At 34.1% G+C, this 16293-nt stretch overlaps 4 protein-coding genes across 4 annotated transcripts; 1 reads left to right on the forward strand and 3 right to left on the reverse strand.

The window, feature by feature from the left end:
- Positions 1 to 1575: 1575 nt before the first annotated feature.
- rpp40 (ribonuclease P/MRP 40 subunit) lies at positions 1576 to 4314 on the reverse strand. The gene is made up of 8 exons (XM_039676862.2): positions 4056 to 4314; positions 3806 to 3950; positions 3659 to 3727; positions 3390 to 3485; positions 3152 to 3277; positions 2865 to 3063; positions 2518 to 2652; positions 1576 to 1881 (listed from the first exon to the last, which is right to left on the reverse strand). The coding sequence occupies exons 1-8, from the start codon at positions 4170 to 4172 to the stop codon at positions 1683 to 1685; spliced, it is 1086 nt and encodes a 361-aa protein (XP_039532796.1). The 5' UTR covers positions 4173 to 4314; the 3' UTR covers positions 1576 to 1682.
- A 1599-nt stretch (positions 4315 to 5913) lies between these two features.
- Positions 5914 to 6791, forward strand: LOC120483096 (protein phosphatase 1 regulatory subunit 3G). Its single transcript, XM_039677981.2, has one exon. It carries the CDS (start codon positions 5954 to 5956, stop codon positions 6686 to 6688), a length of 735 nt encoding a protein of 244 aa, XP_039533915.2. The 5' UTR covers positions 5914 to 5953; the 3' UTR covers positions 6689 to 6791.
- A 1154-nt stretch (positions 6792 to 7945) lies between these two features.
- Positions 7946 to 9303, reverse strand: lyrm4a (LYR motif containing 4 a). Its single transcript, XM_039677983.2, has 3 exons — positions 9149 to 9303; positions 8787 to 8907; positions 7946 to 8604 (listed from the first exon to the last, which is right to left on the reverse strand). Exons 1-3 carry the CDS (start codon positions 9232 to 9234, stop codon positions 8542 to 8544), a joined length of 270 nt encoding a protein of 89 aa, XP_039533917.2. The 5' UTR covers positions 9235 to 9303; the 3' UTR covers positions 7946 to 8541.
- Positions 9304 to 11844: 2541 nt separating this feature from the next.
- nrn1b (neuritin 1b) lies at positions 11845 to 15823 on the reverse strand. Its single transcript, XM_039675764.2, has 3 exons — positions 13512 to 15823; positions 13105 to 13249; positions 11845 to 12904 (listed from the first exon to the last, which is right to left on the reverse strand). Exons 1-3 carry the CDS (start codon positions 13564 to 13566, stop codon positions 12667 to 12669), a joined length of 438 nt encoding a protein of 145 aa, XP_039531698.2. The 5' UTR covers positions 13567 to 15823; the 3' UTR covers positions 11845 to 12666.
- Between the last annotated feature and the right edge of the window lie 470 nt (positions 15824 to 16293).

Here is a 16293-nt window from a genome sequence, read left to right on the forward strand (position 1 = left end):
AATGAATACTTAAGGCGCTGGCTTAGTAGGAATTAACATTTATTTGTATCAAAGTTAACAGTTGTATGTTTTGCTGGCTTCATTTTAAAAGTATTCAGCTTAACTATAGTTTTGTTTGTATGTTCTCGGGCATACAAACTGTTTGCTTTGGAGTAACATTATACCACCAAATAATTTTGATGTAAATGTTGACAATATTTCTAATTTAATAACTTATGACATTATGAAAATGAATGGGGGATGTTCCTCATGAGTCAATAAAGGGTGCTGGCGATTTAAATCTGCATCCTTTTTTTCTGCTGGTTCAAACAGACTGGACTGCTGTATCATCAGACGAGCCCTGGAGATTAAACAACCGTCTCTAAGGGAAGATCCTACTGAAATCCATCACAAACATATGTAGTCACTAGCTAGTATGCACTATTATTAAATGGAATGGCTATCTTTCAGTTTTGTTTTGTTTTTGTGGGTGGGAATGGGGTAGGTTTAGGAAAATGGGTTGTGAAAAGGTCCACGTAAATTGCTTAATATGACTTTGTAGAAATATTTTATTCCCCAGTTCTAAAGTTCTACCTCTCAAAACCCATAATATGATTTTTAGCAATGAAGCGTCTGGTTTAAATCTTACTCGTTTTACATCATGTTTCTGGTACAGTTATCTATGCACTATTTCATGTTCTGCTCCAAAGTTTTTGCTTTAAATTGGTCTGACTCGATACTTTACAGGTAAGCAAAATTCAATTCAGTAATTAATCAGCTCAGCCCCAGCAATAAAATGTGTAAATTATATATGTTGTTAATTCTATTCAGTATTTATTGACCATAGATAGACTTTGCTGCAGTGGTTCCATAACTTGGAATAACAGATGGTTGTGTACGTTTTACCCTTTCCAAATTATTTTGTAAAATTGATTCATGTTTATGGAATTATATTTATGATTGTGAAAATAGAATTGTTTTCATTCTTACTCTTATACTTATTGAATGCTTTTGTTCAGTTATTTGAGTTACTTTTTTAAAACAATGTGGCAGGTTATATTTTATTATGAAGTGCAGTGTGACATTAATTATGTCTTCTACATTTTAACTTGTATGTGATGTTATGTAAACTCTGGTGAAATATTAGTTTGATCTGTGATAATTCAGTATCTGTTAATAACCTGAAAAAATACACAATTAAATTTAGAAATAGTCAAACACCAGGAACTCATTTACATTTTGAATTCTGTACCCAGGGTGTCGCAGTTTGATGTAAAACATTGCGGACTATACCTGAGGGGAAAAATTGCTTTGTTCCAGTCACTTCACTGACAAAATTATATATATTATCCTCATTTTCTGAATTTTAGCATAGCTGTACATATGTAATCTGCCTTTAGTTTCAAATGCTGGTCCAAATTAGATATTATAATATATATATAATAGCAAGGCATATTTCTTATAGTTGATATGCTATAAATTGTACAATCTGTAAAGATTTTTTTTTTTTTTTTTTTTTTTTCAGAACATGTAACAGCTGTGAAATGCCTGGTCCAAATAAATTGATATAGTATAAGGGGTTTTTTTTACCCACTATAGTGCTTTTATAATTTAATTTGAATAAAAACCAACATCATACATTTATGTTTGTATTTTACATTTCAACACATGTCTAATTTCCTCAATGTCAAATGTCCATTGCTTCATGGTGGGCAGCCATCTTGAGCACCGACAGCCATGTGTAACCAGTAGTCCTGATTTTTGAAGAAAACAAAATTGTAGAAGTTTTCACCACCTTTGAGGAACCCATGTTCTGTGGCTCCCCATGACACAGGACTATCCATAAATCCATGCACAGTGAGGGAAACCCATGGTGTAACCTTCGGTTCATTGAAATACTGCCTGGATGATACAAAGTAGAGAAATAAACAGCTTTTTAGTAAATAAACAGCAGTAAGTTACAAATATGCTCACTTTTATAAAGCAAGTATCTCCTTAAACACTTGTGAAAATTTTATACTCAAGTGCAAACTGAACGTTAAGTTTTCAGACACCTAATTGTAAAATGTATTAAAGGGTTAATTCACCCCAAAATGAAAATTCGGTATTTATAGTATTTACTCGCCCTCATGTTGTTCCAACCCCGTAAGACTTTCGTTCACCTTCGGAACAAATTAAGATGTTTTTGATTAAATCTGAGAGCTGGATCACTCCTCCATAGGCTTCTTAAGGGATTGAAACTGGCTGGCCCAAAATTTTGTTGAATCGTTAAAATAGTCCGAGTGACTACAGTGGCTCAATCTTAAGTTTATCAAGCGACGAGAATACTTTTTGTGCCATTTAATACATTTAAAGTATAACTTCAGATGTACTGTCGAATAACACGATTGTTAAAATTATTATCCAGTACTTTACATATGCTTTGGTATGCAAGTCATACGAAAGAGTTTACTTGTGAATTATCTTACTAATGGCTTGCTTGTAGTTGTCTGCATATTAAGTTGGAGTATAGTTCGTGATGGTAATGTAGGGTCTCACCTTAGCTCTTGCAGCAGCAAAAACACATTCTCAGGTGGGATAAAGCCAGTAACGGTGCACAGCAAGGCTTGATTGACAGAACTCTTGGGCTCTGGACACACATATGTTGATAGAAAACTGTCGGCAGCATTTTCACTGAAAAAAATACACACATTTAGAAATATAGTTGAAAACACAAGGAACTCCTTTCCATTTTGTGAAGCAAATTGGCATAGTAATTTCATTATTGTCAATTTGGTCCATAGTCTTTAAGTAGTCATTGTACAATATATGGAGTCAATTTACAGATTTAACAAATCACAAACATACAAGAGCACGGCATGATATAGTGACTAGACTTTGCTCACCAACTGATGTCCAAGTTAACAGCTCCAAGCCACTCCAAGAAGTGATGTGGGTCACATGACAGTGTTTTTCCCTGTATATCTGATGGGTTAAGAGTGGGACATGGTATATTTTTCAGGGTGTGATGGCTAAAAGCAGGCTTGTGCTCCTCGTATGTGTACTGGGACAACAGCTTGGAAAGAATCTTATCTTCATCTGCACCTGAAAGAGTCATGAATGCAAAAGGCTAAGGCAATTGAGAAATATGTTAAAGGTCAGTGACGGCAATGATGGATTACTTGCTACAAACCTGTGTTGTATTTAGTAAACAGAAAGTCATATCTGAGTGGTAGTCGGTGTTTTATACTTGACAGAACCCGCTGGTATCGTTTGGTGCCTGGAGTCAAGCTTTTGTCTGTAAGGTCCAGCTTCACGACTGCAAAACAAAGACATTTTATAATTGTAATATTTATTGACTACTTTTTTTTGTTGTTCAAAGATTAAAACACCTTAGTTTCATGCTACTCAGAAAGAATAAAGGCATTTACCAAATCTCATGGCCTTTTTGTGATTGTACTGAGATGGTTGTCCCTCCAAGCCAAGCTGTTCATATGTGTCTTTATCTAGAGACAAAATTAACTGACCTGGAAAAAAAAACAATATGAAATGAATATGTATAAGTATGTAAATTAAGCTTTGTCATCACAACTATAGCAGAAATCAAAAAGTCAAGAAGGTCGAGAAACACTGATTTCATGGGATCTTTACATCCACTAAGATTCATAGAGATGTTAATCTGTGTAGTTATCTTGCTTACCACTGGAAAGAAGTGCAATGGAATTATCTTCATCAATTTTGGTGTTGTAAGAGAGCGCATAGAAGTTTCCTGTAAATTAAATATATATTTGAATATATTTCAATACCAAAAAATAGCAAAGGAAATTCGCACATTTTCACTCCCTACCTTTCTTTACAAGTGTCTCAAGGAATGTTTCTTCTACTAGTTCATAAACAGGCAGATTCCGCACTAGATAATAAGGGCTGAAGCTGTTGATCACATTGCTAATGTTTGCAGGGAGGATCCCACATTCAGGGATCAGCACTGAGATCTGAAAAGAGACACATTTCCGTCTGAAACTATCGCGACCCAAAAACAATATGAGCTGTAAAATGAATATATTGAGCAGATGAATAACGTTAATGATTAAATTCACCTTGTAATTAAAGCTGTGCTTCGACACGTGGATGTCATGCCGAGACTTTTCATTCAGAAAGTTTGATTTCTCGCACACCAACAGGCTTCTCTGTAACTTTTCCAGCTCTGGCGACATTTTAACAACTACGTGCAATATCTACATTTTTTATGAGATAAAGCAGGAAAAAAAAGATAAACGATCTGATTAAAGTAAAGAACTTCGCATAAGGTTTCAAAATAGTGGCACCTTCACTTGTCGCAAACATTTGACGTCAGTTCCTGCTTACAGCACAGCTGCAGAGCATAGTGTGTATTAGATTATAAAACAGTTCGTGGGTGCAGAGTTGGTTTACTGAGAAAAAAAGGTGATGTTTTGAGTTTGACCTTGGCTTTTGTTTATAATAAATATGGGTAAATAACTTACAGTTTTATGAAATATTTTTAGATCTCCCCTTTTGTGGTGATACGTCTGATAAAATCTAAAATTCTTGTCAAAATTAAGACAAATTTACATTTAATTGATTGGCTAAATGTATCTGATAAGCTAAATATTTTGTTAATAACTCTGCAGTTATTTTGTACTCATTTAAATGGCTGTTATTGTGTTTAGAATTAGGATATTTATTTAAGCCCTCTTTTCAATGTTAAGAAAGTTGTTTATTTTAGGCCTATCGATTTGGATCCCACCTCGGATGTCTACTTTTGGTTTTCTTAATAAGAAAAATAAAACAGTTTATTCGCTTATAACAATTATTTTGAGTTATTATAAATGTACATTCCATGAAGATAAATTAAGAAGAAAAAAGAAAGAAAGGAAATTATATCAAAGGAAAAGATGGGTCTATTCATTCGCCTACTCTAATTCGTAGGTGGCACCTATGAATTGGAACAAGAATTTAGATATATATACACTATACAAGCTTGTGCTATTTATTTAGACAAAGAAATCTGTAGTTAGGGTTAGTTTAAAAAAAAAATCTGTTAATGTTGCTTTATAACTCAAAATCTATTTTTTCTTTTTTCTTATCTCTAAGTAGATAAGACATAACCAATAATAGTCTCAATTAAAATGAGATTCTACTGGATTTACTGAAATTCTGGAGAAAACCAACTGAATAATAACTTAATGTAATATATTATTGGTCTTTAAATAAATAAAATACATATACAGATCTTTATACATCTTTTTATACAAATACATCTTTTATTTACAAAGTGTAAAGTACACTGTACATTTTGGTGACAGCTAGGCCTATGAAATGCAAAAAAAACTTGAACTTTCCCCTACGCATTTCGACTGGTTTCTCCAGGAATATCATTTTAGCTTACATATAAAAACCTACTGCAGTATCTTGCGTCATGAATAGAGTAAACAGAAGCGAACGAGCACATGGATCTGTTTACTCTGTAAACCCTCTGCTGTTCGTCATCGTGTTTCTGCACTAGACAATGATTGAAAGAGCCTATTCTGGAATAGCCTAACAGACAGTGGAAAACTTAACAAGACTTTAAAGATTGGATGTTATCATTATGAACTATAGTTCATTAACTATAGGGAACAAAATATCCATCAGCTTTTGGGCTATAGCTGAGATTGATATGAATTATTACATGAACTAAATAATGTGTGTGTGTGTGGGGGGGGGGGGGCATTTAAAAATGCTCTTGGATGCAGTTTTTTATATAACACACTTGCTAAGACCTCAAATAAAGCCCCTTGGCTGGTTAATGGCTAAAAGTCATTTTTTTTTATATAATAAATTTGTTTGCAAACATGGGTGACGTTGCTGTGACGCAACTCGTGTGCATGTTGTATTTGTCAAGCATCATTCTTACGCAAAGACTACAGGTCCCTTTTTCATATTTAAAAGACTTTCTGCTCCTGCTGCTTCCTTACTGCACCGGTCAATGTGATGAATGCTGATGGACACTGAGCAGTCAGAGGATAAAGCCGGGACCGAGTGTCTGTCTGAACCAGAGCACACATCAAAATATGACAAATTACCATCTTTTTCACCAAAGGCTACTCAAACAGACAGGGAAAGAGCCAAATCTCTGCCTGTAGATCTATATCAGGATGAATCTTTCTCACACAAGAATCTAGTTCATGGAAAGAGAGTTCAGTTTGCAGACATGATGGGGCTGAACCTCGCAAACATCAGACACTTTGACATCTCTGATGATGCAAATGAAACGTGCAATGTGTCATCTGGACTCCGGCATCATCCTCCAAACCAAGAGCTTCAACATGGCAGTGATCTGATTCCAGCACGTTTAGTGCCAGCATTTGACATGCCTATTAGTTTGCTGGAGTTTGATATGAAGTCAAGCCGCCTGGGAGTCGCATTGGAAAGTGTCACAATAACTGCCTCTGAAGTGAAGGGCGTGATCAGAGTGATACAGAGCAACGCAAGAGAAGTTGGGGTCAGGTACACTGTAAACAACTGGCTGACATTTTCGGATATTAAAGCTGTATTAAGACTGAATGAAGAAAAACTGCTACCGTGGGAAATGTTCGACTTTATTTTGCACGTGCCGCCGCACTTTTTGAACAAAAAATCACCTGTGCATTTCTCAGTGTATTGTCAGACTGATCTTGGGGAATTCTGGGACAACAATGATGGAGAGAACTACACTTTAAAGTCAGCATGAAACTGAAATCACGATTGTACTTTCTTCTCTGTGGCCAATATCCAAATGAAACGGCCTTTCGAACAAGAAAAACGTAGGGTGGATCTTGACTTTGTCTATTGGGAATTGATTGGATCATTGTATGGTTGTAGTTTGCTGTTGATGTGATGTCATGTGAGTGACAGGTTGTCCCGCCCTCACCCAGTAAACATGTCATGAGAGAAGAGATGTGGTTGCAACAAGTTTACTTTGATCACAGATTAGGATTATTCCATAAAAAAAAACAAGAATTGCTAATTTGAATTTCATGGTGATTTAAGGGAATCAGTCTGCCTGAATTGAACTTTACTTTTAATTTCCATTAATCTGTATAAATAGGCTTAAAAGATTAGTTGACCCAAAAATGCAAATTATGTCATTTCGTCCCAAGCACATAAGATGTCCGTTCATCTTCGGATATTTAGATATTTTAGATTTAGTCCGAGAGTTTTCTGTCCCTTCATTCATTGCAAACTGTATATGGTTTACTGTCCTTGTCCAGAAAGGAAATAAAGATATCACACAGAAAGTTCTCGGACTATATCTAAAATATCTTGTGTTCTGAAGATGAACGAAGGTCTTACGGGCTTGGAACGACATGAGGGTGAGTCATTAATGACATAATTTTTGAGGGAACTAACCATTTAAGTCGCTAACCATTTAAGTCGCGCTAACCTTATGTTTGACCTAAGAGTGGGTGTAACCATTTGTAAACTGAATGTGTCTGGCATTCAGTTCCAATGTCATTCACTTGGTTATTTTTAGCTGTACAAAAACAGCTGGCAATTCTTACCATATTATTTGAATGTATTGTCAATTATAAACACATTGGTTTTTGCAGCACAAATAATTTGACCATTTACTGAACTTTGTTATTCTTCCCGTTATTTCTCACACATTCACAGAAAACAGCTTACTTCCAAATTGCAAAAGAAAATGGTGGATAGGGTGACTCCCTAACCTTTTTTTTTTTTTTTCACTTTGGCAAAAATTGGCACAAAGTCAACACATTTAATGAATGGATATGTTCTATCCTTTTTTGTCAATACATCTTAACATTAGCATTTGTATTCATTTAAAGGAGTTTTGAGGTTAATTAATCTAATTGTCTTTCTGGAAAATAGTGATCTGTGACATAATTTGAAAAACACATAGTTTTAGGGATTTGTGGACAAAATAATATTTTAAGGTTTATGGAGTAAAAAATAAACTGGTTTTGCTGACACACAAGGCCTCATGTTGTTATTATTTTTAAATGTTTTATTCAATGAGCTACATATACATTTCAGAGTGACATCTTTGCTATTCATTCAAATGTATAGAACAATCCTTCTGAATGTAAGTCATCTTCAATAAAATTATGGGCAATTAAATATGTACATATTCATATGCCTTAAATACATTTCCTTTACAGAAAAATCTGCTGTACTATGATTTCAGCATCTTCAGCGATTTTACATGTTGTACTATGACAAATAAATTAGCAAATGTTTTTATTTAGGCTTTTCCCCATAATAACACATTGTCTGATGCATCGTCATTTTGCACATGAAAACGATTTAGACAATATGACCATTTAAAAGTGTGATCTTCCCCCATATGTTCAGTATTGTAATATGCCTTATTGACCTGCAAAGCTAAATAGTTTTTTCAAATGTTGTATTCGCCATGCTTATTTATTTATACATCTTATTTATTTGCTGGTAACAAATTACATCAACATACATTTACAGTATACTCTACTACATTACAATTACACAGACAGTCAACTAGTGTAGCTTACAGATTTGTCATTCACAACCATACTATATGAACACTCTTGGTGCTGAAGATGTTTACAAATGAGGCTCGCTCTCAACAACAGTCCTTTGAACAGAATACAGATGGCCAATGGAAACCTGTGAAAAAAAAAAAAAGATAAGTGATACCGTCTTAGATGTAGAAAATAAAAATGTATTAATTATTAGTAACTAAATACTCTCAAATGAATTCTGTTATTTGAATCAGATCATTCAAGTTTAACTGTTATTTGGCCATAAACAACAATAATGGAATATCAAACAAAGCTGGCATTGCTTGCCTGTCTCTTGATAACCGCCAGATTCTCTCTAGCTTGATTTATGAGCATATCCAGTGTTTTGGGGTTTTCAACATGAAGGTTCTCCCTGAAGCCATCTTTCACTCTGCGAAGTGCGTATGTTCTGTAAACAAACAGTATTTTAGTTATGAAACAGTAGATAAGCAATCGTTTGATTTTAAAACTAATTTAAATGCGCTATTTACGTTACATACAGAAACGCTTATAACTTAATTCAAATGACCAAACGTGTTCACAGTCTGAGTCTATACGCAAAAATAAACAAAACGAGACATAAAATGCGAGAACATATACATTTAGCGTTATAGCATATAGACTATTTCACACGAAGAGTACCGGCGTACCTGTAATTATATGAGGGGAATTTTTTGCTCTCTTTCATAAGCATCCTGTAGAGTGAGATAACTTGAGTCCGACTGCACGACGCCATGTTGATTTTAGTGTCTTCGTTCTTCTTCTCGTGTGTTTCTACACTTGATACATCGCCATCTAGTGTCAGTATCCGCCGGACAGTGGCTACACAACCTACTACACAACGTGCATTCCTACAATATAGAGTTATGGCATTTTAGTTACCTGCATGATGCAATTTGGCACACTATAGGCGCAATACATTGGTGTAACATTACATTAAACCATTAGAGACACAAATATAATTGTTGCCTTCCATACTTATATTTTGTTGTGTCAGCTATGTTGTGTGAAATTAGCCTATTATATAACACATAATTAACCTACCACAAAAAGTAGCTACCTAGTTTCAAAGGCATTACATTTTGATCTGTCCCACCACAGGTCTTGATTTTCTCAACTGTATGCAACTGTTAACCAGTTATAATTTTGTCAACATTTTCTGAAGGTTAAGCATGTAATTTCACTGACCATGTGATTAAAAAGGAAAAAAAAAAACTCCTTACTTTGTGCCAAGTGCCTGTAAGCAAGCAACCCAAAGATATTGTATAATGACACCACTATAAAAATGAACGATCTCTAGCAGCTAAACAAGCTATTTTCAGTTTTCACTTGCAGCAGCAGTAGCAAAATAACTTTCAATAAGGCATATATTATATGGAAATACAATTTACTCAAGGTGCACTTCAAGTGCTGCCATTTATGAACGTTAAATAGGGCAGCTAACACAACATTATTGAGAGAAATTCATGTCCACGACATTGTTTGTGCCTGGGGAGAGCACAGAAGATCCCCAGGGCCGCATCATGGCTGACTGTGGCATATGGGGACTTTTTCAATGACTGTAAGCATCACACTATCACGACTATATGAAAAAACATAGATTCAAATTGGAACCAATCAGATCTAAAGTATGTATCTTTTACTGATATTTAACTATAGTAAACATAATATGATACCACTGTGCTACTCACAAACTCACGTTACTGTCAAACGATTAATCGCATCAAAAATAAAAGTTTGTGTTTAAAAAGTTTGTATATAAATACAAACACTTGTATATATTTAAGAAATATTTTCATGTATATACTGTGTACAGATTTATATATAATTTATATTATATTTAAATATTTTATATGTAAATAATATTTTTTTCTTAAAAATACATGCATGTGTGTGTATTTATGTATATACAAAATAATTATACACAGTACATCCACATATATTATGTAAACACAAACTTTTATTTTGATCACGATTAATCGTTTGACAACCCTAATATACAGTATATATATGTATATATATATATCGTCTATGTTTATATATATATATATATATATATATATATATATATATATTAGGGCTGTGAAACGATTAATTGCGATTAATCACATCCAAAATAAAAGTTTGTGTTTACATAATATAAGTATGTGTAGTGTGTATAATTATTTTGTATATATAAATACACACATATGCATGTCTATATTTAAGAAAAATGTGTTAGAAATATTTATATTTATGTATTATGTTAATTTTGTATAAATATATATATATATATATGCAAATATTTCTTAAATATATACATGTGGGTGCATTTATATATACAAAAGAATTAAACACACTACACACACATATATTATGTACACACAAACTTTTATTTTGGATGCGATTAATCGCGATATGTATATTTAGCAGAAAAAAAATGAAATTACTGTTGCACATTTATGCTCTATCATTTAGATGAAAAGCCAGATTACAGAAACAGACTAACCTCTGTTTATTAAAGCACATCCACAAAGAATAAAGTAATACATTTCAAATGTCTTAATGGCTTTCAAAGCATTGAGCAGGAACTTTCAAAGCCTCAGTGTCTCTATTTGACTTTCTGCATTCAAACATGTCACTTGTGTGTATTATTTATCCTCTGCTCTGCTTCCATTTCCACAGGGTCCACATAGGATCTACCGCCTGCCCCATTTACTCACACAACCTCCTGCATTATTAACAACCACAAAGAGCCTGGACTCATTGCTTTCGTAGCCATACAACTGAAGAGGAGAGAGATTCAGACAGGACAGAACAATAGCCTTGTAGTGATTAGCGGTAGTCCAAAATTTTGCATATAAAGACAATTTTTGATGCACAGAAGAATAATTGCTCAATAATACAGATGCAGACTTGTTTGACAGTTTTTAAATACATTTGAGCATTAATGTCCAGATAGCAAGTGTTTGTAAAGAGCACATTCTGACTCCTCAGATATCACCCGCTATCATCTGCTCTGACAACGCCTTAAATATTTCATACAATGATTATCATCAGAGGCGTTCACTTATACTAAACTTTTTTATGACATGTACAATTAACCACCATGGTCTTATCTAATGTTTTCAAAGAGGGGACAAGCTTATAATGCTATTATCCTGAGTCTGGAAGAGTCCCTTAAATTATTAAACACTTATGAGTTACTTATATGTTCTGCTCTGGATCATGCATTGCAGAGACAAGTCGTTTGCATGTATGAGATTCAAACGATATTGATTTAACAATTGAAGCAACTCTTTTTTTTTTTTTTTTTCATTTTCCACTCACAGACATCTTATCCCACTTACAGAATATACTCTCAAGATGACTGGATCAGATCTGCTTTTATTTTGTTCATGTCATATGTAGCAAACAAAAAGACAGATGTGCACACAATAGACACACATTCCCTGCAGGGAACGATTAGGACCATCATAGCAGCACGTGACGTGTTAATAACCAGGCTGTGGTCTTCAAGGGCTGGGAATTACAGAAAAGAGAGCATCTGCACTTCTCCTGCCATTCCAACTAACATGTTCCCTCCATTTTAATATGTAGTGTGTGTGTGTGTCTTGCTTTAGACAGATGTTCAGGTTTTCTGCTGTCATTAAAGAGGGAAAAATGCTAGAGGCTCTGTACCTTTAAATGAGCAAATGCAACTCCTCATAGAAAAATATACAGTGCTGTGGAATTGTTTGCATTTCAACTTGATGTACTGGGAGGGGGTGAAAGAGCAGGACTGTAATCTCAGGATCTTTCTAATGAGATTGAACCTATTGAAACTTTCAAAATAATCTATTTATTATTATGTGTTGGAAAATATGTGCTAATCAGATCATTAAGACGTGCTTTAAATAATAAAACTAAATTCTATTATTGGTCCAGAATGTTTGCTGTTTTTACACACCAATGGTCAAAACAACTGTATTTTAAAATATATATTTTCATAAGATTTATACTGTAAATCGTCTTCAATTTTTTTTGGGGGAAAAAAGAGGCCATTTAAGAAAGTAATTTCTGAATTCTTCCTTCTTCTTCTTTTTTTTTTTTGCCAAGAAGTCTATGTGCATCAAAACATGAATTGATTCAGCTGAAGAGAAAAAAGGGTGCATATAATCCATTTAGGAACTTGTTTGAGGTCAGGTCTTCAGGTTTCTAACTCAAAAACAAGCCAAGCCACTAAAGTGGTGAAACACATCAGCAGTATCTTCAGTTCCATTGGTAATAAAACTCTGGATACTCCATTATCCCTGGAGCATAATTCAAACAAGCTTCCCTGATAGTTCAAGCTCCGGGACTGCAGTTTCAGTTTTTCCCAAAGTCCTGCTCCTTCTTGACAATCTGCAATTGCGGTGGAGGCACACGAGTGGAAGTCATTCCAATATCTGCATGAGGATAAACACAAGGTGCACAATCTGTTTTATTCCCTGCAAATGAAATATATTTCAGTATTGTCAGTCTGAGTCATGGATGGCATGAGTTCAGCTCATAGATATGTCAAATCTAAAACATGATGAGAAGGACCACCAGATATGAAATGCTTTAGCTTTTTCCAGAAATGATTGCTGACAGTGTGTAGCCTTACGAGCAGATGGTCTGTAGGTTTTCGCTATCATCCAGCTCTTGGGGATAGTTCACCATGTTTTCACCAAGACTGAGCAGACAGTCTGAGAAACCTTTAAATATGTTTTCACATGTTTCTCCAGCACATGTTCCCTGCACCAATGAAACTGAAATACAACAGAATCAGACGGAATAACACAACTTGTTTTCATTTAAATGGAATTTATTTAATTGTCAATTTAAACACCCAAAATGAACTAGACTCGGATCATCACAGAACAGTAAAATTAGCCTATTAAACGAAAAAATATATAAATAAATAATATATATATATATTTATACCGACCTGAAGGATATGCAAAGTTAGGAAATTGAATTTAACCTTTTTCAATAAGTTAAAATTGAAGAAAAAATTACTAATTGACTCACCTAATTCCAGTGTGAAAAGTACCAAGTTGTATTTATCCGTCGAAGTCACTCCCATTCTACGATTAACAAGATTAGCCTAAAAGTGGAGGAGGTCTGAAACCGCATAAGGAAACTGCTGCATCTCAAGGCGAATTAAATACTTCTGTCTCGAACTCCAAACCGATTGATAGAGATAAAGTGGACTAACGTTAGAGAAATAGTGACCACTCTTGCTCTCCCCTTTTACTTTATTGCGCTATGATGACGTAAGCGTGCACCTGCAGTCAAAACCTCACGTTAAATATCAAATGATTTAATTTCAAACAGCATATTTATTTGAATCACTGTAAAATCACTGTAAAATAGTACAAGTTCTTCAGTAATCCTTTCACCCAAATAAAGTAAATTTTTAATTTCTAAGAGGAACTTACGCGACGAATCATGCGCATTAATGTTCAATACCCATGTTTTATTCAGTGCTCTTTTATTTTTTATTTTTCAGTGCTCTTTTTATTTATTATGGATCAATAGGCACATTGAAACATCAAGATCAAAATTTATTTATCAACATTTAGCCATCAGGAATTTACTACAGATTATTCTAAGTGCATTTACATTCCATTAGCAAAAATCTTGTAGATGAATGCAAATCTGTGATCATTTTATGTTAATCATATTGGCCTAGGCCTATATGTTGATCATATCTCGTATGATGAGATATGATCTGTAAAGACCATATAATGATATATGATCATATCATATATTGTCCTATAGTGTTTTTTACAACAAAATTCAGCCTTTTATAAAGATGTTTTTTAAAGTTTTTTCTTTCTGACACAAATATTTCAAAAGTAACCTACCCATGATGACATAGTATGAGGCTCAAGGGAATCCGGTTCGAGTCTGACCGGTTCAAATCCTGATCCCATATCCTTCTCCTTCTCTCACGCTTACTGTCCTGCCTCCAGTCCATAATATACGATACAACAAATCATAGTACATTTCCAAAAACTACCACTATAGAATAACATACAAGCAAAATCCACCCTTATATAGCCTACAATAAACTGTCTGAATAAAATAGTAGGCTAGCCTTTTCTAAGCAGCACATATATCCTTTGCCATCAGATGGCACTGTTGTCAAAAAGTAGGCTATGGCTTAGCCTTATTGTGTGTAATGTTACTGGACACACAACACATGCCCATACACAGGTATTTCAAATATTAGATCATAAATACGTGCATCAGCACACGCTCTCACTCTCATTACAACAAAGATATGAGTCGTAGCCTACCGGATAGCTGTATTACCTTGAACTGTCAGCGTTATTTTGAATGCCACATTGTTCAACCTCGACACTTTTTCAGCTTTTTCAAATTGTATGAATATTAGCTAATAAATATATGTCTAAATGAAACAATAAAGTAAATAAAGCTACTACAGGGGGACTGTTATCATGTTGATACAAAGGAACTTAAATAAAGCTAAAAAAAAAGGGGGGGGGGGGGGTAATCATGTTAATACAAAGGAAGTTGGAGTTTTCTGCAGGATGGAGAACACTATGTAGACCAGAGGCAATTATCCAGGTCACCGTGGGTCAGAGACTTTGCTGGTTACCAACACAAGGTCACTCTCATGTGATTACATAAGGTGAAGCAGAGACTGCTCTCTAGTGGCAGCACAAACACACACTCACAGAGCCAATGCTGCTTCTGTGAGTGACACCTCTCAGGTAGCCTAAAAGTTATCTCTGTAAGAGTTATTTCAAGCACTAAAGAAGATGCATATTGACTGCTTTTGAGACACATATGCAGTCAAATGCAGCTTGAATGAGTTATAGGGATAGCTCACTTAAAATTGAAAATGTGGTCAATATTTGCACCCTCAGGTTTTTCAAAACTGTATGAGTTTCTTTCTTCTGTTAGAAGATATTTTAAAGAACGTTAGTAACCAGACAGTTGATGGTAGCCATTGACTTCCATAGTTTAAGTAAACCAATACAGGTTTGGTCCATTGGAACAACATGAAGGTGAGTAGCCTACATTTTGGGTTAACTATCCCTTTACGCAAATTTCAAGCAATGATAATGATGATTGAAGAAAAATGTGTTAAAAAGTTAGTAAAGTCTTCACCATTACATGAAATGGAAGCATCATCTGTCATACATTATTTATTTGTTTTTATATTTATTTTTTCTTTGCTCCATTTTAAATTAGAATTTTCACCAAAATTGAGCAAAATATGCTGCATGGTGGTGGGAATAATAATAATAACCAGCCTAATCTCAACTCTTACGATTTAATTAGTTTATGCCAAAAACTATATAACTATATATATATATATATATATATATATATATATATATATAACTATATATATATATATATATATATATATATATATATAACTATATATATATATATATATATATATATATATATATATATATATATATATACATACATACTGTATCTTAGACAAAACTTTAAAAGGACTTTATTTTTATATATATTTGCATACTGAGTTATATCAGAGACTTTTTGGTTATATTCAGAAGCAGGATGTACTGTAGTCGATTTTCACAGAAGTGAGGGTTAAAATGGGGTGTTGCCTCAAATTATTTCGTCTTTCTTTAACATTTATGTCATCATTTGTCTCTGAAACAATTAAATGCCCTTCCACAAGATTTATTAGATGACGGATGCTCCATCACAGTATATGACGACCAACAGGTGTTTGTCTTGTGACAGAAAGAAGGCGCCAAAGCGCGAGGTGTGTTGCATCATCAACTGCCTTCACATA

The sequence above is a fragment of the Pimephales promelas genome, chromosome 5 (genome assembly GCF_988280905.1).
Source record: "Pimephales promelas chromosome 5, fPimPro1.hap1.1, whole genome shotgun sequence".
NCBI classification, from domain to species: domain Eukaryota; kingdom Metazoa; phylum Chordata; class Actinopteri; order Cypriniformes; family Leuciscidae; genus Pimephales; species Pimephales promelas.

Coding starts and splice junctions, on each gene's coding strand:
- rpp40 (XM_039676862.2), bottom strand. CDS start 4,172: ATGTCGCCAGAGCTGGAAAAGTTACAGAGAAGCCTGTTGGTGTGCGAG. Junction 3,728..3,805: donor TGAGACACTTGTAAAGAAAG/GTAGGGAGTGAA, acceptor TTTAATTTACAG/GAAACTTCTATGCGCTCTCT. Junction 3,278..3,389: donor CAAAAAGGCCATGAGATTTG/GTAAATGCCTTT, acceptor TTTGTTTTGCAG/TCGTGAAGCTGGACCTTACA.
- LOC120483096 (XM_039677981.2), top strand. CDS start 5,954: ATGCTGATGGACACTGAGCAGTCAGAGGATAAAGCCGGGACCGAGTGT.
- lyrm4a (XM_039677983.2), bottom strand. CDS start 9,234: ATGGCGTCGTGCAGTCGGACTCAAGTTATCTCACTCTACAGGATGCTT. Junction 8,908..9,148: donor TTCCCCTCATATAATTACAG/GTACGCCGGTAC, acceptor GTTTGTTTACAG/AACATACGCACTTCGCAGAG. Junction 8,605..8,786: donor TGGCGGTTATCAAGAGACAG/GCAAGCAATGCC, acceptor TTTTTTTCACAG/GTTTCCATTGGCCATCTGTA.
- nrn1b (XM_039675764.2), bottom strand. CDS start 13,566: ATGGGAGTGACTTCGACGGATAAATACAACTTGGTACTTTTCACACTG. Junction 13,250..13,511: donor ACTTTTCACACTGGAATTAG/GTGAGTCAATTA, acceptor GTTGTATTTCAG/TTTCATTGGTGCAGGGAACA. Junction 12,905..13,104: donor AACCTACAGACCATCTGCTC/GTAAGGCTACAC, acceptor ATCCTCATGCAG/ATATTGGAATGACTTCCACT.